This window comes from Canis aureus, chromosome 6, assembly GCF_053574225.1.
Source record: "Canis aureus isolate CA01 chromosome 6, VMU_Caureus_v.1.0, whole genome shotgun sequence".
Taxonomy (NCBI): Eukaryota; Metazoa; Chordata; class Mammalia; order Carnivora; family Canidae; genus Canis; species Canis aureus.
The window spans coordinates 54,395,003-54,417,275 of NC_135616.1; the positions used below are offsets into that span (position 1 = coordinate 54,395,003).

General features: G+C 35.6%; 1 protein-coding gene across 7 annotated transcripts in view; it reads left to right on the forward strand.

The window, feature by feature from the left end:
• The window catches only part of DNM3 (dynamin 3), a 553,762-nt gene that overhangs the window by 385,189 nt on the left and 146,300 nt on the right, over nucleotides 1-22,273 (forward strand). For all 7 annotated transcript variants that reach the window (XM_077901675.1, XM_077901673.1, XM_077901674.1 and 4 more), the window contains one exon: nucleotides 8,444-8,553. In XM_077901675.1, coding sequence (XP_077757801.1) covers nucleotides 8,444-8,553 — 110 coding nt within the window. The remainder of the gene's footprint in view (nucleotides 1-8,443; nucleotides 8,554-22,273) is intronic.

Genomic DNA, 22,273 nt, shown 5'->3' on the forward strand with positions numbered 1-22,273 from the left:
TCTGATTAAAGCAGGGAATTATTCGAGCTTAAATGAAAAGATGAGTAGTTTGTATTATGAGTTTCATACTTGTATGTCTCTATAGTTATAACTTTTTAATAGCAATAAACACCATATTTTTGTTTTCAACAGCATGTGGATCTAGTATTCTCAATATTTTATAGCCCTTTTTTTGGATATTTTTATTATTTTCTAAGTCAAGCATCATCTTTGAGTCCTACTCTAAACAAAGCACTATGCCAGCCCATGCAGGGACTCAATCCTATGTTCATTCAACAAGTGTTTGATGAATGTCAACTATGCAACTAAAACTAAGAGGGAAACAATTGCTTCCCTCAAAGAGTTGATGCTTTGATAAGGAAGTCAGGTCATAGGTACATAGTAGCAGAGGAACAAGATACATAAAATAATTAACAACAATAATAATGGTAATAATAACAGCAAATTTGTTCTTTCCCTAGGAGTTTACCTTGTAGTTGGAAAGGCAGAGCATACGCACACTTAGGTGAAACACTCAGCCACTTAGAAAATAAGATAGAGAAGAAACCAACCACAGAAATGCTGTCAAGGAATGGGACTGGGGTGAGAGAAATTCTGGAAGCAGTAGAGGAAACCTGAGTGCTGTGCCTGGCCACAAACGGCAAGGGCTTCTGATGGTTGGAGAGTACTGCATACTTTCTGGGCATATTACAGTACTCAATCAATCAGTCAGGGTATGGCAGTATGGCAGGGGTGATTTGACCTGGAAGCATTTGCTAAATCACATACATGGTTCTGGGGGATACATGTTTGCTCAGTTAGAAATTGCAGGAACCAAATGGAGCTACTTGGTGTAGGAGACCTAGAGAGATGAGGCACATCTAGGTTGACTTGGGGGAGGGCAGAGCCGTGGCATTACAGAAACACCAGAAGAATAAGGCTGGCACCTTGTTCCAGAAGAGGGATTTGGAAATCCAGGCCTTTGTACTACAGTCCTCAGGTGTTGCAGCTGCATTTCTTAGAAGCAACACCTGAACAAGAGGGTGAATCCACAGGGCAGGTTTTCTCATAGCCCCACTGCTGTCTCAATCAGAGGAGCTTAACTTTTTAATCTACCCAATATAATGAGCTTTGGTGTCAGAATTTCTTTTAAAGGATTCTACTGATTGAAAAATAATAAGTCTGCAAGTGGGTTGGAGAAGGAAAAGAAGACAGAAAAATGAGAACTGTAATACTTTAAGAAAAAACGTACATGAAGTCTGAACTAGATAGAGTGATCTTTTGCAGGAGTTCTGGGTGAAAGAGAAGCAGAGTGGCTCATAAGCAGAAGTATTTCTAGTGGAAAGAATAGTATAGACAAAGACAAGAAGATGTGGTTAGATTTGTTCTGTGTGGAAAATAAAAATGCATTGGTTTTCCTGGAAAGCAGAAGTCCTGTGGTTGGCATAGTGGGTATGTCGAGGAATTTGAATTTACTCTGAATGACAGTACAGTCTCATCTTGGACAATGAGGCGAGGGTGAAGAGCATGATGAAAATTTGGGCTTACATAACTCTTGTGTCAGTTCCTCAAAGAATGAAAGGCTAGCATTAATTTATGGAAGCATCTCATTTTTCTTGGCCCAGGTACCTACCCCAAAACCCAGGGTACTGTCTCTAGTTACCCTGTTCACAAACATTCTGGCCACCATGTATCAAGGAAAAAAGAAAACTTTGTCAGGAAAAATATTGATCAGTATTATTATCTCTTGAGGAATAAGTAAATCATCATAATAAGAGTGTCCCATGGTATCTCATGAGTTTCTAGTATTCTGCAAAAACAGTCCCTGTATGAGGGAGATTAATTTTAAACTTGGACTGATCTGTGGTATTGCCCTGTTTGGGGTTTTTTTGTATATTTTTTTATTGGAGTTCAATTTGCCAACATACAGTATAACACCCAGTGCTCATCCCGTCAAGTGCCCCCCTCAGTGCCCATCACCCAGTCACCCCATCCCTCCCACCCCCTCCACTACTGCCCTGTCTTTGGACCAGGTTCTTGGTGGTACAATCTGTCTCCCCCTTTAGCTGGTGCAGTGGTACCATCCATGTGGGTTATACACATTGGTGGTATGGTTGAGTCATGGGAATGTTCCATTCATTGCTAGCAGTGTGGTGCAGCACTGAGAGAAGACATATGTCACTTTCTCAGTAGGAGAAGAGACACTCAACAAATTGGGAATAGATGGTATGAGAAATGCAGTAATCAAGAATAAACATGGGATATCATTATGTGGGTATGAAAAGAGGAGTGGTCAAAACTAGGAATCTTTGCCCTAGTGAAGCTCAGCTATTCTCCACAGTATGGAATAGTCTGTTAATCTGTCATGGAAACTGTTTCTATTCTGATTATTTATTAGCCTGAGAAATATTATCACAATATTTTGAAATGTTACAGCAGACTAGTGAAGAATTATAACATATATATTTAGAAAATAAATTTGGTGCCATTATTACATACTTCAAAAATATATTTGATACTGTTACAGACTTTTTCATACATTTTTCTTAATTCTTTTCTAATATCTTATGCTTTACTGTTTTTTAAAACTTTACATCTGTTCTTACCTGTTAAGAACAGTGTATTTCCTGGTTTGGGTCTTTGTATTGTTTTGAAGTGTATTGAAATGTTATTGTGCATGCATGTGTTTAAGCCATGAGGTCTCTATTAATAAAATCAAGTATATTGGCCTAGGTTAGTGAAACTTCACCTAATAGGATAATAAGCAAAAAGCTATAAATTCATTCAAAATTAGCCTTTCAGGCATTAAAAATAAGTTTTTTAATATCATATCTGTTTAATTTTTTATGTAAAAGTGTAGACATATTAATAGATTTAAGAGTAGATAGGTAGACATGGTAGTAAAATGGCATAAATACGACAGTTATAAAATTTCATCATGTTGGAATTTTGTTTCTGCTGCATCATTTACAGTCAAATGTGTATTAAACAGTATCTGATGCAGCAGCGTTTAACTGATAAGTATAAACACAAAAGAATTTCAACATAAACCTTGCCCTCAAAGAACTTCCAATTTATTGAAGAGGCAAGTTGAGCATAAATAAGAAATGGTATCCTATATAGCCTAGAACAAAAACCATGGGAAATTTTAGAGCTCTTAAAAAAAGATATATATGGAGTGCCTGGGTGGCATAGTTGGTTAAATGTCCAACTCTTGGTTTTGGCTTTGGTTATGAACTCATGGTTGTGGGATCCAGCTCCTCAGTTGGGCTCCATGCTCTGTACAGTCTGCTTGAGATTTTCTTCCTCTCTCTCTGCCCCTCTTGAGAGTGTGCATGCGCGCTCTCTCTCTCAAATAAATAAATAAAAATCATTTGAAAAATAAAAAATGAAAAAAGACATATATGACATGCAGTAATCAGAGTAGGCTTCATGGAGGAGGTGGCACTTGACATAAATTTCAAGGCCACTAGTATATGCCTTCTTGCAAGGAAGAAGACATTCCTAGCAAGTAGAAGCCATACAAACAGAGGCAGAGAGAGAAATACACATGATGGTCAATCTAAACTTTGTAAAGATTTCATGATCAAAAGCAGTGCCAATTAAGCATCTTTTACAGATTCTTTCTTTCCTACAGAATTTTTATTTGATTCTCAAATATATGTGACTATCAAATATCTTAATCAACATATGACTTTTGCTATCAGACAATTTCAAAATAATTCAACAAATACTTGTAATATGTTGTATAAATTTCAATGACCAACACTATGCCAGGCATTAAAATATATAGAAATAAATAACTCATTGTCTCATCCTTGAATATTTTGTTGCTTTTTGGTGAGAAAATGTACATACAAATAAGATTCAAGGTAGTCATCAAACCAAGGCCACTCAAACATTCCCCAAGTTATGAAACTCCCTACATATAAATCACCAAGTACATAAAGACTTTCCAGTCCACTGCATATGCAGAAGCTTTTCCTCCACACACCCAACCCTCTCCTCATACCCACTGTGGCGCCTTCCCTCAATCAAGTTATATTGATGGTGCCCTGCCAGCTAGAAATCGTCACTGGCCACTTGTTGACTGCATATCTGTCCTTCATTGGTCCTTTTGTTTCCTTACAAGGTCAATGATCGCACATCCTGTAGCCATCATATAATTACCACCTCTCTCTACCTTGATTCATCTGCCTTTTGCTAGTCACATTTTGGTTACTTCCACCTCCGACAACACTCTCTCAAACATTTAATGCATCCTTTTTGGGAGTGTATCTTATTTCTCCTCTTTCTTCTAATACTTGTCAAGTATTGCAAGGAAAGAACACAAACTCTCTCATGTTCCCTCTCTCTTTGAACAAAGAATCCCTGGATGCCTCCCACACAAATAGTGCTAGCAACCATTTTGTATTGAGGAAAGGAAGGGTACTATGTTTAAAAATGAAGGAAAAAAAGATGTTGAATTGGGGACCTCAGCTTCTAAAACTTTTGAAAATTTCTCTAAAACTTTACAAATGCTTCCTCCAAAATGTCTATTTAATATAAAATATTTAAAATATCAAATTAGGGCAGCCCAGGTGGCTTAGCGGTTTAGCGCCTGCCTTCGCCCCAGGGCATGATCCTGGAGTCCTGGGATCGGGCTCCCTGCATGGAGCCTGCTTCTCCCTCTGCCTGTGCCTCTGCCTTTCTGTGTGTGTGTGTGTGTGTGTGTGTGTGTGTGTGTGTCTCATGAATAAATAAAATCTTTTTAAAAAAATAAAAAAATAAAATATCAAATTATATCTTATTTACTTATAAATGTTACAAAAACATTTTCTATTTTTTATTTTTCTTTGCCAATGTAACCTACTTAAACAATAGAATTGACTGAACATTCTGAATTTCAAATGAACAACATTCATACAAATTTTGTAATGTAATGCATTTATAGGATGACGATATCTCATATAACATATAATTCAAAATGAATAGAATAAACTATGCCTATTGTATGAATCAAAATAAAGACAGAGGAATGACAAAGAGACAGTCATAAACTTAGGAAAACCTTTTGCATGGAAGGTAAAACTTGAACTTGACTCTAGGCTGATGTGGTAGGGGGAAGCTGGAAGGATATCTCAAGTTGGGAAAAGACTGTGGACAGAGTTGTATTTGGTTGAAATGGAGACTTTTTACTAGAAGAGTAAAAGATATTGTCAAATCAGAATTGGACCAATTTGTAGGTGTGTCATGTGACAAAAATGACCGATGTCACAGGAAGGAATTTCATGGATTTTCTTCCAGAAATAATGGAGACCTGTGAAAATTTGGAAGGACTGTAATGGATTTGACAGAGTAGTTTTAGAAAATTGCCCATCTCTGGTAATGTTCAAGGAATTAGAAAGCAAAGAGACTAGATAGGAGGCCATTTATAACCGCATGCTTGTGAGATGCCAGAGACCTGGACACATATCATGGGAATGTCAGACAAGGGTAGCTCTGACAAATGCCTCAAACAGAATGAAACATAGTATTGATGTAATAAAGGGGGTGAAGGAAATAGTACCTTAGAAATGATAGTGAGGTTTCAGATTCAGTGACTGGGAGAATGCAAAATTAAAATATACCTAATGGTAGAAACAGGGAGGTCAGAAGAGAAAAAAAAAATGGATGGAGGGGCACCTGGCTGGCTCAATCAGTAGACCATGCAACTCTTGATCTTGGGGCCATGAGTTCAAGCCCCACATACAGCATAGAGCTTACTTTAAATAAATAAATTTAAGAGAAAGAGAAAAATTGGATGTATGAGAGGACATGGGGTTCAATGCTGTCAATAGAAAACTAATATGCACCACATATGTCATTTTAAATTGTCTAACAGCCATATTCAGAACACTAAAAATAAACAGATGAAATTGCATTTAACAATATTTTATTTTCCCTAATTTTTAAAAAATACTATCATTTAAATGTATAATAAATATAAAAATATTGATGATATGATTTACCTTCTTTTTCTCACACTAAGTCTTTGGATTCTGGTATGTACTAAATACTTAGAGCACATTCCAATATAACTAACTACATTTCAAGTGCTCAGTAGGGACTATGGCTGTGGCTATCACATTGGACAGTGTATTGTTGGCCAGTTTAATAGAACTAACAAAGATTATGTAGCAAATGCCTCAATTAAGCTGATACTAAGATTGACTATTTTGGAAATTATAATTCTGTTTATCCTTTCTCCTCCTCTATTCCTTTTGTTTATTTTAGCTACTTCATATTCAACATGTTATTTTAACAGAACATCATTCTTTCCCCACAGCACCAAGAATTTTAGAAATATCTATGATAGATTGTTTCATTGCTCTCTCCAGTTCTCCATTTGACTTACAACTTTAATTAAACAAGTCAGTCTGAATCTTCTTTTACTTCTCCCTTTGTCAGTCTTAAAACTCTTGATTATGAAATAATTTAGCAATATGTCCTCAAAAACCTTGGATAAATGACACTTAGTACTTTGGAAATGAAACTACATTTTTCATGTTCCCCTGTCGGCATATGTGTATTTCTCCAGCATTTAATGTCTGACGTAAACTTGCTGGATTTTTGGTATTCACTATATGCTAAAGAACTCAGTATGAAAGGGAGCCTACTTCTATAGAAAACACGCCAAGGACATTGTGTTCCATCTTTACAATGAAATGCAGATTTCCCATTAAAAGGCGAATCCATCATTTCAAAAGGTTGAAGAGGATGGTGCATTAAAAAAATCCAGCTGCTTAAATTTAGGGCATTGAAAAACATCCAATAAAAAAAATGTTCCCTGGGTTTCAAGCATTTTCATTTGATTATGTATTGGATAGTTTTTCATTCAATCTGTGATCTTGCCTCTTAGAATTCTGTCCTAAAATAGTCTGACAAGTGACTCAACTGTGATACTTTATTAACTTAAATTACATATTTTGTTATTTAGAATACACTTGTGTTTCATAATATATTATTAATTTTTGTACAAGAAATGTTTGAATTTTCTAACCATGCTTTTCTTTTTCATGTTTATTCTTAGGCTTCTCTCACTCCTATTTAGTTTCTTTTATGTTTTTTTGAGCTTCTTTGAAGACATTGTCTGCCAGGACAGCGATTTTGTTCTCCAACCAACTTCCTTCAACTGATTTAGTCCTCTGTTTCTCTCTGCCTCACAGTTCTTCTGTGTTCTGCCCAACTTTTCTCTAATTAATTTAGAAATAAGAAGTGTCAAAGCCAGTGATTCTCTGGGCAATAACCCTCTGTAGGATCTGCATACAACATGGCCCCCAGAAACTGGCTAGGGAGTGCGCGTGTACACATGCACACACACACACACACACACACACACACACACACACACACAGTTCTTCTCCACACTACTGAGCCTAGTGCTCTGAGAACAAAAAAAGCTTATGTCAAACATGTCTGTACAGCGCATGCATTTTTTGACGGGAAATACGGTAATAGTTGTTTATTAAAAGTCATGTGTAAGTCTCCATGCTTAATGGAGTCTAGTCCTGCTTTTTCTCAGGACCAGCACTAGAAATATGGGCTGGGACTCTATACACAGGGCTACTGTTGAACAAGGCCTGTGTAAAATGCCCCTATAATAGATATTGACTAGGTATTTTAAGCTGAAAGTTTGATTCTCGCCTATTAGACTGATTGTTAGGCATTTATACATATGATAATATTGGCCCTGGGCCAATCCCTATAGTAAATGTTTCTCATAATTCTTTGGCATCCAGTATGTTTCATGAAGACAGGTTTAGTCTCATTTGCATACCTTCCTCTCCATTGTCCATGTTCTTCCAAAAGAATTATTAATTTTAAAGGAGAATTTATTCTAGTTACTCAGTCTACTTCTAATGGATTCTTTTTTTTTCTCTCAACAATGGAATCACTTTTTTTCTGGACTCACATTTTATTCTAAGAAGTATTTTGCTGTGCTTTCTCCTGGTTTATAGGGGGTTTTTCATACTGGGGTCCTGTGCTTCCAGTTTCCTGCCAGCACTGGCTATCAAAACTGCTTAGGCTGCAAATAAAATATGAAATGAAATCCATCTGGCGTTTCTCATTGAATTAGGACCAGAACATTTTTGTTAAATATTAACAGATGGCTAAATTCTTAATATCAAACTAACATTTTAAAACATCTAAGGGGGCCCACATGAGGAAGAAAGGATAGAAGACCATGTGTTCTCTCTATCGCTGAGCCCTTCCTTCTCCACACTTTTCCTCCACTCATCCTCTTGACCCATGTGTTGAGAATCACTGGAGTCTCTTTTCTCAGACAGCTCTTATTCCTTGGTAGCTGGTGTCAAAATAGTGCATGATGGTATCGAAATATTGTAATCAAATGTTGGCTAACTCAGGTGATGTGTTGCCATTGACAGGCTTCAAAATCTTTTATTAAAGCCAATTTTCTCTCCCTCTCTATCTCTCTCAATAGGAAAAAGAAAAGAAGTATATGCTCCCCTTGGACAACCTGAAAGTTCGAGATGTGGAAAAGAGCTTTATGTCTAGCAAGCACATCTTTGCACTTTTTAATACAGAACAAAGGTAAGAAAATGAAGCAGCTTCTGTCATCAAATTTTTTTTTTGCTTGAAATTTATGTGATCTAGAGACCATATTTATAAGAGTTCCTTTGGTGCCATCTTGAAATTTGTTAACTCTATAGTTTTCCTTTCATTTGGCTTGTATGTTTAACTTTCACCATAAGTTATGGATTGAAAAGATTAGAACTTAGAATAAGAATGATCTTCAAGCATTAATTAGTTTATTCCCTGCTCTTCCATCAGGCACTCAAATCATGTTGCTTTCACTCTTGAAGTGCATTTTATTAATTTAAAGTCTTCCATGCCCTGAATTTATTGTGTACATACTTATAAATTACTGTTATTATTTTTGATAGTATCTGTCCAGCATGGGTGGATATTACTCAAGACCTTCTTATGTATATTAGGGTGGCATTTTTACATTGGTGAATAGAATTATTCCCCTTAATGTGAATACAAATATGTAGTACTTCACAGTTTTTCAAAGCACTATGCACAGTCATTTTTTAAACAGTCTCCCATGAAGCCAAAAGATAGAGTAGTGTGGTGACCATTTTAAAAATTAGAACTGTGGCTCAGAAAGGTTAACTGACTTTCTTAAGATTATAAAATTAGTGCATAAGAAAGCTTAAAACTGAAGCAGGACTTCTGTGTTTAAGTCCACTTTTCCTTCCACTTATGTTTCTTGTCTTGTTTTATTGCTGTTGTCTGTTTGTTTATTTGTTTTACTACCCATCACCTACAACATCAAAACTTAATTTGGGGCTGATTATCATGGAGTGCCATGGTTACTTACTGAAGCCAAGGAGGAAAATTAAATAAACAAATGGAGAGGTGGCAGAGGGTGGAATAGAGAGATGTCAAAGGGCTATAATGAGGCGAACATAACAAGGAGATCTTTTCCAAATGGAAATGTTCTAGGAAAAAGTTAATTAATTTCTGTGAGTCAGTTATTAAGAGATTGAGTCATTAGGTGGCAGGGTCTAATTTTAACCCATCTCTTGAGGCCCTTTTATCTTTATTTAGCAATGAATGAAGTTCCCTGATTAGGTTCAATGACCGGCCTAAGGTCAATCACACAGTAAATTAAAATAGCCAAAGAAGCCTTCTTCCTACATTCCCAGTCAGTTGCTCAGAGTGACTCATTATACAAAAATACTTAGAAAAACCACAAGAGCAAATCATTTAAAGAACCTAGGGGAAAGAAAATTAAATATAACTCCCCTACCAAATACTGAGATGGAGTTTTTAAAAACTTGGTATTGTTTGAAAGTTGCATAAAAAAAAAAAAAAAAAAAAAAGAACTGTGATGATAAAGAATAAAAGGATTTCCTGGAGAGAGCAGTAGTGTGTCCTTGTGCTAGGGCCAACTGAGCACTGTTTACATACTTTCCTCAAAGCAATGGGTAATTGGGAGGTCCTGAAAGAACCTTCACAGATGTGCTCCGCCTTCTGCCTGGATGCAGAATTGAAGTGGACTACTGCATACAAAGTCAATTTGAGTTCTGGGTCAACCTGGAAGGTTCAGGTTATAAAAGGGCTTGGTACAAAATTTTAAAAATCAGACAGTGATAGAGTATCTTTCTAGATGAAATATAACTGTGGGTTTTTAAGAGCACAAAAGACACCAAAATAAGATAACTGGACTTCTAAAATTCTAGTAGGTATTCTGGAATCCTAGAGTTCTCAGTAGGTAGTGAACTCTTCAGCTACTTCTCAGAGACCTCTGAGAGTACAAGGCTGTCCCATCTATATGCATATTTGCCATTGTCTTTTCCTCTGAAATCTTTAAATTATTTTTGTACTGTTTAAGACCTCCAGTACAATGTTGAATATGATTGGGTATCCTTGTTTTGTTTTTTTATTTTAAGGAGAATTATTTCATAATTTTATAATTAAGTACTTTCTGATAGGTAACTGATATCAGGCAAAGAAGACCCCTTGTGTTCCGAGTTGCCAAAGTTTCTGTTTCTGTTTAAATCATAAATGGGGGGAATCCCTGAGTTGCTCAGTGGTTTAGCACCTGCCTTCATGGCCCAGGACGTGATCCTGGAGTCCTGGGATCGAATCCCACATCGGGCTCCCTGCATGGAGCCTGCTTCTCCCTCTGCCTGTGTCTCTGCTTCTCTCTCTGTGTGTGTCTCTCATGAATAAATAAATAAAATATTTTTAAATAAATAAATATATATATATAAAAATAAATAAATGATGTTGAATTTTATCAAGTGCTTTTTTTCTGTCCCTACAGAAATTGTATAATTTTCTTCTTTAATCTGTTCATGTAATGAAACAGATTCATAGACCTTCTAATGTTAAACCATCCAGATCTCTTGTGATTAATGATGCAGTATTATTTATTATGCTTTCCTGGCTTGTTTGCTAAGAATTTTACTTAGACTTTTGCATGTATGGTTATAAGTGAGATTTGCCCATAAATGTCCTTTGTGTGTGTGTGTGTGCTGACCTTGCCTGATTTTCATATCAAGCTTCTGTTAGCTTTATGATTGAAGTGGGAATGAGTCCATTTTATCCTTTGGAACATTTTTATAAGATAGGATTAACTATTAATTGATTATTTGGTAGAACTCACCCATAAAATCATCTGGCCCTGGTGGGCAGTTTTAGTAGGTAAACTTTTTTAACTAGTGAATTAATGTATTTAACAATTATAGGTTTGTTAGGTTTTCTATTTTTATCATAGGTCATTTTGGACAAATTATTTTTTCTAGGAAAGCATCTATTCTGTTCATTTTTAAGTATATTAGTATCAAGTGTTTCTTAATGTTCTGTTTTTTTTAATTCCTGCTGTATCTGAAATTTGACCCCTTTTTATTTCTAACATTAAACTTTATCTTTTTTAACATAATTATTTTTGCCAGACCTTTATCTGTTTTCAAAGGAACAAGTTTGACTTTTTTAACCCTTTTCTGTGTATATTTTTTCTTTCTTTTTTAAAGATTTTATTTATTTATTTCAGAGAGAGAACAAGCATGAGCATAGGAGGACCAGAGAGAGAAGCATACTCCCTGCTGAGCAGGGAGCCAGATGCAGGGCTCGATCCCAGGACCTTGGGATCATGGCCTGAGCCAAAGGCAGATGCTTAACTGACTGAGCCACCCAAGGGCCACTTTGTATATTTTTTTCTATTTCAATAATCTCTGCTCTTTTCCTCAGTACTTTCTTCTTTGTATTTTATTTGTGTATTTTGTAGGCTTTTTTTCCCTAACTTCTTAATTTGGATATGTAGTTCATCAATTTTTGTCCTTTTTCTTGTATATGCATATAAATTTATATATTTCCCTCTAAGTAATCTTGAGATATAATATTTTCTGTTATCATTAAGTTCTGTTTCTTGACACTTCTGTTTCTATAATCTTCATTATGATTTCTTCTATGAGTCATTTAGAAGTATGTTTTACATTTTTTGATGCATAGACTTATTGGTTTGTTGTTATTGATTTCTAACTTAATTGTATTGTGGTCAAAGAACACAGTCTAGCACATGATGAATTTTCAAAAATGTTCCATGTGTGTTTGAGAAGAATGTATTGATTTGGGAGTGTGGGGTTCCATGAGAGTCCATTGGATTATGCTTGTTCATTGTATTATTCAGTCTCTATATTTACTATCTTTTTTCATATTAATGAATTCACACCCTCAGCAAATTTGTATTAGGTAGCCATTATGTGCCAGGCACTGCTCCATGTACTGAAATACATTTGTGAATAAAATAAACAAAAAAGATGATATATTTTAGATTATGTTCCAGAGAAGGGTTTTGGCAGGGAGACAGACAAAAGCCATAAAGAATCTCACTTCATCAGAAGGGTATTAAAATCTCATTTTGTGACTATGAGCTTGATTATTTCTAGTAAATCTGTCAATTTTTGCTTTATATATTTTGAGACCAACCTATGTTATTAGAATCTTACAAGTTTAGAATCATTTTATCTTCCTGGTGGTTTTCTGGATATATAAGTAATTTTGGGGCAACCCTCTTTATTCCTAACAGTGTTCTTTGCCTTAAAATTTATTTGTCTGCTCCTAATATAACTATACTACCTTTCTTTTAGTTAATATTTGCTTGGCTTACCGTTTTTACCTTTTTTGCTATCAACTATTTTTTTTTAAATATTTCTTATGTATTTGAGAGAGAGGAGGGTGGGCAGAGGAGAGAGACAATCTCAAGCAGACTCCCCACTGAGTAGGGAGCCTGACATGGGGCTGGATTTCATGATCCTGAGATGATGACTCGAACCAAAAAACAAGAGTCTGATGCTTAACCAACTGAGTCACTGAGAAGCCCCAACCATTTTGTTTTTTTATTAAGAAGCATTCTTATATCACATGCATCTAGATTTATTTGTTTTTAATCTAATGTTAGTTCTTTTTCATTTAGCTAGAGAGTTTAGTCCATTAATATCATTATAACTGGTTTATTAAATTTATTTGAACACCTATTTTAGTCAGAATATAGGGGAATAAAGACTTCAAAGTTATGAGATAAAAGAACCATCAATATATAATTTAATATCCAACTGAAGTATTATTCAAAAATGAGAGCAAAATAAAAACATTCTCAGGAAAACAAACACCAAACTTAAGAGTTACAACCAAGTAGGGATTTCTAAGGGATATACTTTAGTGTGAAGGAGAATGAACCAAAATTAAACACTGGAATGCAGGGGAAAAACTGAACAAAGAAACTGACAATCAAAGTAATAAATTTAAACAAACACTGTTTATGTGAACCAATTTGAAAAAGGTGGTAAGGAGTAAGGTGGAATTCAAATGCTGAGTAACAACAATATGGAAATCAGGAAAGTTAGTAGAGTTAAACTGTTTCAAGGTCATTTTGGAAAAGGAGTAGAAAGACTAACTTCAAACTTTAGATAAAAATTGAGGAATCAAAAAGAATAAAAATAAAGCTTATAACTACTAAAGTATATAAGGAGAAAATAAATTAATCAGAATTTTTAAAAGTCAGGAGTGAAGTGGGGAGGGTATAAAACAAGTATAGAAAAGGCAAGATAATGGGCAGCCCCAGTGGCCCAGTGGTTTAGCGTTGCCTTCAGCCGGGGGTGTGATCCTGGAGACCCCAGATCAAGTCCCACATCAGGCTCCCTGCATGGACTCTGCTTCTCCCTCTGCCTGTGTCTCTGCCTCTCTCTCTCTGTGTCTGTCATGAATATATAAATAAAATCTTTAAAAAAAAAAAAAAGGCAAGAGAACACCTTTTATCATTTTCCTGTTCTCTTATTTATTTTCTCAGTAAAAAATAATTCTGTTATTTACTCCAAAGTATTTATTAGGCATTTCTTCATTATCAGCTATGCATGTCAGTATTGGTATTCTAAATGTTTTGCATGACATTTGTAATCACCAGTGAGTGTCATACAGCATTCATTTTTCAGTAATCTTAAGACAGAAAATTTAAAAATGAATGAAGAGGTTAAAGAAAAAAAGGAGAAAAGGTAATCTAGTTGAGAGAATAATTATACATGAAACAGATTATAGTGTGTAAGGTAACATTTCACCAGATCTATGATAGCATATTCCATTCTAGTGTTTAAGTCCCACAAACAATAGTTAGCAGCATAGGAGGTGACCTTCTTGGGTCTTGGCATGAATTGATGGAGGAGATTGAAAGGAATATCCCAAAGAGGAAATAGCATTAGTCAAAGCAAATGATTGGAAATGTTACTTAATCTGTTGTCACCTGTTCTGGGTGAGAAGAAGCTAATTTCAAAGGCAAGATGAGCCATAGTTCAAAAAAAAATTCTTTTTTTTTTTCTCCATGGAATTTATTGGACTGGACTTACCATATAAATCAATGTATTTTAGTATTCTACGTAGAGGGAAAACAATGCATCTTTCAGAAGCATATATGCTTAGCATAATTCTATCAGCTATACTTAAATGATATTCTTTTCACCACTTACACGGATTCTGAAACTATGTTCCTAGTTTTTTTTTCTGAGACAAAAATCTTATAAGAAAAATTATATTCTTGCCTTTAGTAATTTATCTATTTCAGACAAGCTGTAGAAGAGATTTTAGAAGAGATTTTATAAATGCTTCTGTTGATTTGTGTGCTTCATCCTTGTCTTCCACTTCGGTGTTTTGGATCAAAATATTTAGCCATTCAGAAGACCCTTGGGAGATGCATTGGGTTGGGGTTGAGTTCCCATGTGAAAACTAGCATTGTCACCAGTGTAATTGTAAAATATCATGGCTTTCTAGGGTTCTCTGAAACCTTAGAGATAATCCTGTCCATTCTGCTCATCTCACAGGTTAAAGAGTTGATACCCATAATAGTTAAATACCCTTCCCGTGTCACAAATGTTAATGACAGAAACAAAAGTAGAACCCAGGCCAGATGTCTCCTGATCCAGGGCTCTTTCTGATACCACAGTTTTGATATTGACTGTGGAGAAGGAATTCCACCTAATATTTTAATTGGAATTATTCCCAAAAGAGCAGCAATGAAGAGATTTTTAACTTCCTTTGGAGGTATTTCTTATCTCTTAGTCCTACCAATTTCCATGGAATGCTTTTAGTCTCATTGGCAAAGCTAGACATAGAACTGACCAGCACCCTTGCTACAGTTCTTTAAAAAACTTTATTAGTCCTTGCTACTTGTACCACAGCATTATTCCTAAGAGCTCATACAGTTGCTATTTCAACTTTCCACTATAAAGTTTAAAACAGTTATTCTGTAATTCCCCAATCATCAGGTGTGTGAGAATTGATACATTTAACATCCTTCTTTAAAAAGCCTTTGGTGTCCTGGTGAATTAATATGATCTTTATGAGTCTGGTGACCAGATTTTTGAGCCATTCTAAACAGTGTTTTAGTGCTAAGATTTTTATAAATGGAAGGAATTGTTACTAGCTGCAGTGACTTCTGCGCTTGAGAGTGAATTTCACACCTAGACTGATTTAGCCTACAAAAACTAAGAGTATGCATCCCCCAACTCTCCTCTGGGCCTGTCAAAAACCATATCCTAGATATATGGGGAGACTTATATATCGCAATACTTTGTCCTCACATTCATTGCATCACCAGATCATTTTGAAATCTAAGTTAAAAGATTCCTAAACTTCTTTGTGGCAGGATCTAAACTACGATTGGAATGTTCCCCCAGGTTTTTGTTCCATTTGATTTTGTTAGAAATGCCATGTTTTCTCTGGTAGAGGCATGTCTAGATAATGGCTTCACTGTGCTGGTCTTTGCTCTCCCCAGGCAGGCCTTCTCTTTTAAGGTCATGCTAAGGCCCATTTGGTCCAAGGTATGTCAGTTCTGGTAACCAGCAGAGATCTGTGTCCATCCAGGGGTTTTGTAGGGCAGCCACATGGTGTTTTCTGAGTACCCCTTGGGGTTGTCCAGCTCTGTTTGCTTTTAAAATAAGGCATTTTTTCCGTGACGTTGCTTTGTAGCTTCAATTCAGGATATGGTTTATCAACATTGCCAAGTGTTTCAGTTCACCTCCTCCCCTCCCCCTTTTCCTACAGAAAGTGATTTTAGGATGTTTCACTAGTCCACTAGTCCCCAGCATACTACTGACACTCAATAAATGTCAAATAATGCCGCACTATAGCTAGTGCTGTACTTTAGGGATTCCGAAAAGAATGGCTCTTTATTCTCATTGTTGAGTGGTATATTTTTCCACTTGTTAGCTGGAAAGAAATTGGAGTCAGATTTTTCCATTTATATACCTTTATGCTACGTTTCTATATTAAGACACATTTAGCGTTTAAGTTGTTTGAAAAGTACATTATTAAACAAATACGCTGGGCAAAAGGTAGTATACAATGCCTTGTCAAAAAGGTCATGTCTCATTTGAATGTGGTGTAGTGTCAAGTCTATATTAAAAGGGAAGCAATTACTCTGCCATAAGTAGGATGGCAGAGCTCAAATTCATTGGAAACTCAGTAGATTAAGAACATGTAGAATTTTATAATAGGAAATGAAATATTGTATAAGGAATACAGTGCAATGAGGCTTGTGTTTAGGACATAAACATGATACCTAGAGAAGTTATTTTCTTTCATTTTATCCCAAAGTTGTCAAAAGGATGTTTCAGACATTTCTTCTTGCCTCATAGAATACTAAGTGAGGATTGTTTCTCTTCTGAATACTCTAATTCAAGAAAATTTTTCTTTGTAAGATTAAGATTCAGTTGTAACCAGTCTTTCCAGTCCAAGCTGAGTAATGAGATGTATGTTACCCTCCATTTCCCCACGGAATGTGGATGGGTGTATAGGGGTGTTTGTAATACTCTCTATGAGTATCTAGTATATTAAAAAAAAATCAGGTTGATGGTAAAAAAAAAAATCTTTATCACTTTCAACTATCTTCTCTAGTTTATTATATCCTCTCTGTAACTTCAGGTATGATTATAAATGCCTTGATTTTCCCTGTACTCTTTCCTAGTATCAAAAAAAATGCCACCAGATGTGAGACTAAGTGAAGTTTGATGCCTTGTCTGGAGGCACATGTAAGCAAACTGATATTACTCAGGTGTCAGTGGTATGGCTGTGAGAACACTTAATGTATTTAAGTAATGGAATGTGCTAAGTCGACATTTTAACACCTTGTACTACTTTCTAGTTTTAACATGGCAACAAATAAATAAATTAAATTAAATATAATTATGTGACAGATATTTATCTCCACTGCTGCACTACTTTCTATGAGGGGGAGTTGGTTTTGTCTTGTTCATTGCTTTATCCCCAGGGCCGTACACCTCAATAACATGAGGGAATGAATAAATGTATCTATATTAAACTTTTCTTCCCTGTTATATAGAGAAGATATAAATAAGACCAATTGCCAGGAAAAAGCATTCGGTAGGTAAGCTTTGGAAGCCTAAAGCCTCAGATCTGGGTGGGCTGAAAATGAAAATATAGATGAAAACTCTTAGAGGAAATGAACACAAAAAGAAATCTTTGATTTAATAAGTAAGAACCTGAGAATTTTCAGTGCTATACAAACTGTATAAATATTATTTGAATTTAGTAGAACAGAATTCCATGTCATTGTCCTTAAGAAAAAAATAGAGAGTAGATGTTCTATTGTAAATTGTCTCTGTTCTCTTGTTCATTTTATTATTCAGAACTGTGTTGTAGATAGATCCATTCAGCTTTCTAAATCTTCAGTTCTTTAGCTTAAGCAAAGTATTAACAAATTTCAGGTTTTCTGTTATATTTAGAACTTCTGAAAGTAAAGGAGGTAAAGAGCCAGAAGACAGGATTTTAGTTTTCTGTTGGTAAGATTTTGGCCCTTTTTGGTTCTGCTAGAACTATTAGGTTCACATGGGTCAGACAGAGAGTTGAGGACTTTTGCAGAGTTGCTGATTGCAAATTTCCAATATGACAGAAATGCTTATTTCCCACTGTAAATCTAGAGAGATAGACCCTGTGCTTTCTTTGTGGAGGAGTTGGATAGAAATACATGTGTAGCGAGTCAATAAAAGGATACTTTATATCTTGAAGGCTGTTAAATACAAATCTTTGATTCAGAGAGCTCTCTTTTTTGTTTTTGTTTTTGTTTTGTTTTGTTTTTGTCTGCTCTCTTCCTTAGTTCCAGTCTCTCACTGCAAAGATATTTGTTGTCATGTGGTTCTGATCCTGCATATTACAATAGTTCCCAGCTCTCACTACTCTTTCTTTCTTCCCCTTGTTGAGTGTCTCTCTGGTTATGAAATGGCATCAGGAAACACTAGGTACACCAGAGAGGAGGGGTGAAAATGTTTTCAAAGGGGGCATCTGGGGAGAGATGGATTAGAGAGCTAAAATTGTCTGCCCATTTGATTTGATTCACCAGCTACACCAAGACAAAAATCAAGTATGATTTGGTAATATTTTTGTGAACCAAGTCTGTGACAATTGATTTCACAGCTAAGATAAATTCTCATGAAAGCCAACATAATTGCTTGGGTATGAAATGTCTGTGGCTTGAAGCAATCAATTTAAATTCTTCTCTTATTGGTTTTCAAATTAAACTCTGAAGTGAAATAGGAGTATGATGCCCTACTTGGATGACTGTTTCTGCCTTTTCTGAGGGAGAAAAATAGCAAGTTGGTGCTTTTTAGCTTTTTCAAATGTCATTAAAAGGCTTTGGAGAAATTCTTCATGCTTAAAACACCTGTGTGTAATCCATATCCCATTTTTCTAGGGGAATTAGACTTTGGGCTCCCTTTGAGTATTTCAAACAAAGGGAATGATAGGATAGAATCAGCGACTTCAATTCAATTCCTTTCTTCCCAAGGATTTAAACTGGGGTTGTATTTTAAGCCATTAGTAGCGCCAGCAGGGATTTTGGTCAGTGTTTGAGGCATTCATGTTCAGGAGGTTTGTGTCCAAGGGCAATCTTGATAAATGAGCCCAATACGGCTATGTAAAGTTCAAGAACAAAAAGAAATTCTGTCCTTCACAGCAAGTTTACTTTTCTTCTAGGATTTCAGAACAAATACATTGCCCGCTCCCCACCTACTTCCTGGAAGGACTGTTTGCTGATGGGTAGTCCCCTCCCCCACTCCCCCTTCAGACAAACACTGTGGCTTGGGACAGCCTCCATTTGGGGACCATAAAACTGGCCCCAGCTGTGTTCATTAATGATAGGGAACAATCACTGGTCGCAAACATACTACAGAAAAATACATGCTCTGTTCTACGATACAGTCTTTAAATGAGACTCTGTAGTGGTTAAGTGGCAAGAGAAAGTCTGACAGATCATTAAAAGAGACTGGTACAGACGAGCCAATATTTTAAAATGTGATGGTTTATAAATAAGATTGTAGTGCTAGGTTTTGTTTAAAAATTAGCTTTAATTTTTGAAAACTAGTCATCCTAAAGAACTGTACTCAAAATGTAAAGAATGAGTTTACATTTTGGTCATTTGTGGGAAAGATAAAAGTAAAGTGAGTTGTGTGCTTCAGCAGTGTGATGGTGAATTTGTGACAGCATAGCATTCCCCCCTCCCCGCCCAAAGCCAGTAGGAAGATAGCCAAGGGTTCAGGTATTTCAGTCAGCAACCTGCCGGGAAGAGCTCTTAAGAAATGAATAAGCAGGGGTGTGAAAATTTCCCTAGCCTGAAGGAAATTTCTAAACACCCAAATTTCAGTTGGCAGTCCTAGAGGCCTCCCAAGAACAAAAATAAAGAAAATGAAGGGCATGTTTTACTATTGGAATAATCAGGTTTTTAGAGATGACTTATAGAATATTGTAAAACAATCTGCATGTTGACAAAAAAGCCCTACAGGAAATAGAATAGAAAAAGTCCAAAGAAGGTTATTATTCAAATCTGTTGCTGTTTAAATCCAGTTATACTGAACAATGTATCCATGGCACTCTGGCAGACACAGTATTTTCCATTATTACTAGTGTTTCCATGTACTATCCTGATTTATTACTAAAGCACTAACACCTTGCCTAGGAGTTCCTGAGTTTGAAAAAAAGAAAGCCTCAAAAAATCAAAATAACATACAGATATATAAAGCTTTATGAAGATCACTGAACTCCTTCAAATAATGCACTCAAGAATATTTATTGTAAGTCTGGCCTTTTACGTTATCAATTTGCAAATCAGGAATCTTTTGGGGACCCAACGTTGCATGTGTGATCTATTTTCATTTTTCCTCAGTTGATTTGCTATGCAACCAACTTAGCCATTAAAGAATGTCCTCAGTGACTATACCTGCTGAGAGAAAATATTATGAAGGTTTTAATTATATACCTTGTATATAAGTTATAAATTATATTATTCTGCTTCTATTTGCTGCGTTCAGAGGGAAACTATTTACTGGCATGTGTAATTAATTTTAATTAACACACGCAGCATTAGTAAAGGGAACTGACACGGCACAAGCTTTGGTAGAAAATGTTAGTCACACTCTGCAGCTAACTCTGAGCAGATGCATGGTTTCATAAAGAAAATATTTGCAGAGCCTAACTGGAGTGAGTTTTTTCCTTTTCTTTTCTTTTTCTAATTTTGAAGACTGCCTATGTTTATTTCTTAGAATCTGAGGAAAATACTGCTCATATAAAGGAACAGTTTCAAAAAGTGCAATTGCAGTGAGTAGTTTGACTACTCAAACACAGTATCTGCCTTTGCTGTCAATGTGTTTGTTGAGCCGGTACCTCACTCCATACCTGTAGAAATCTCTTGTGTTATTCTACTAGATATTAGCCTGCACTTGTTTTAATATTACAGAATAATTTTGCTTCAGAAAGTAGATAAATGCTTGCCACTTGGGTCACTCTATCAGGGCAGTAAGATAGTTAAAACATTTGTGTTTTGATGTTTATACTCTGTATTTTAAAATAAATTGGCCACATAACATCGATACCAGTGGCCCTCAAATTTTGGGGTCTGAGGACCCTGTCCTACTCTTAAAAATTGTTGAAGACTTTAAAGAGCTTTTGCTTCTGTGGATTGTGTGGATTATGTCAGAAATTTTGTGAGCTAGTTGGCCTCACGTTGTTGCTTAAAATTGGCTATAGTGAGAGAGAGAGGACTTCTACCATGGAAATTGACGTGTTCTACAAAATATGGCTTTTTTTCCCTTGCATAGCTAGTTGTTAAACATTTATTAGCATACTGCCAATGATATCTGTTGGTAGAAATTTAAAATGAGAAATTTTTTAAATATTCACTTATTAAATCATTTAAAATAATAGTAGTAAATCTATTTCATGTTAGCATAATTAGTATGTTTTATGGGGAAAATATATTTTAAAATATCAGTGAGAAGAGTGGCTATTTTCTTTACAACTTTGCAAAACTCTTTAATGTGTGGTTTAATGGAAGACAGCTGGATTCTTATATCTGCTTCTGCTTTTCATCTGCTGCAATATGTTGTTTTGCTTGAAGTATAAGAAAGTTATAGATTTTCTTCTTTGATACCTCACCAAAACTTGACAAGTGATAGTTTCCAAAAAAGTTAGTTGCAATATGGAATCTGAAATCATATTGATGACTTTTCATATTCTGGTACATTAATCCATTGGTCTTTTGTGCATTTTTAAGTGGATCTTCTACTTATGAGTGATTTTATAGCATCATAGATTTGGAAACATTGATTCACTGACTTACATAGATCTGCTCAATGTGTACACATTTCATTATACAGTGTTTAAAAATCACATTCCTAATATTACCACCAATCTCATCAGAAAGTAGGCGACACAAGGTTTCCAAAATTTGAAGTCTGAATTTCATCATTGGTCATAAATACTGTCAGTTGTCTTCCTTTAAGTGAGTCTCATTTTGTCCATTTTTGAGAAAATGTCTGCCAAAAACTCAGGTTTTCATAACCGTAGGATTGACTCTTAGTAAGGCTTCCAAGTAGAAAGGCATCTCATAAAAAACTGGTACTTCAGCTTACAGTGGAATTGCAGAAGTGCTTATGTGTACTTAATCACTCCGTGACAGAATATTGTGAGGATATGTGCACTCAGGCTCTAGGTTTAATAGAATTAATAGTTTTACTGCTTCATCGAGATATCCTTAAGTGGAAGTGACTTTTTGAAAAGCTGTGAGTGCGTGGCAGTGAAAAATACAATGGCTTTCAATACAGCTTTATGACATTGACTTGACACTAAGGTTCCCACCTTTGCTTCTGTACCACCAGTGCAAATGTTAATACATTTGCTGCAAGATAAACCATGGATATAAAAAATATATATATTCCATTTTGACTATTTTAGCAACACTTGT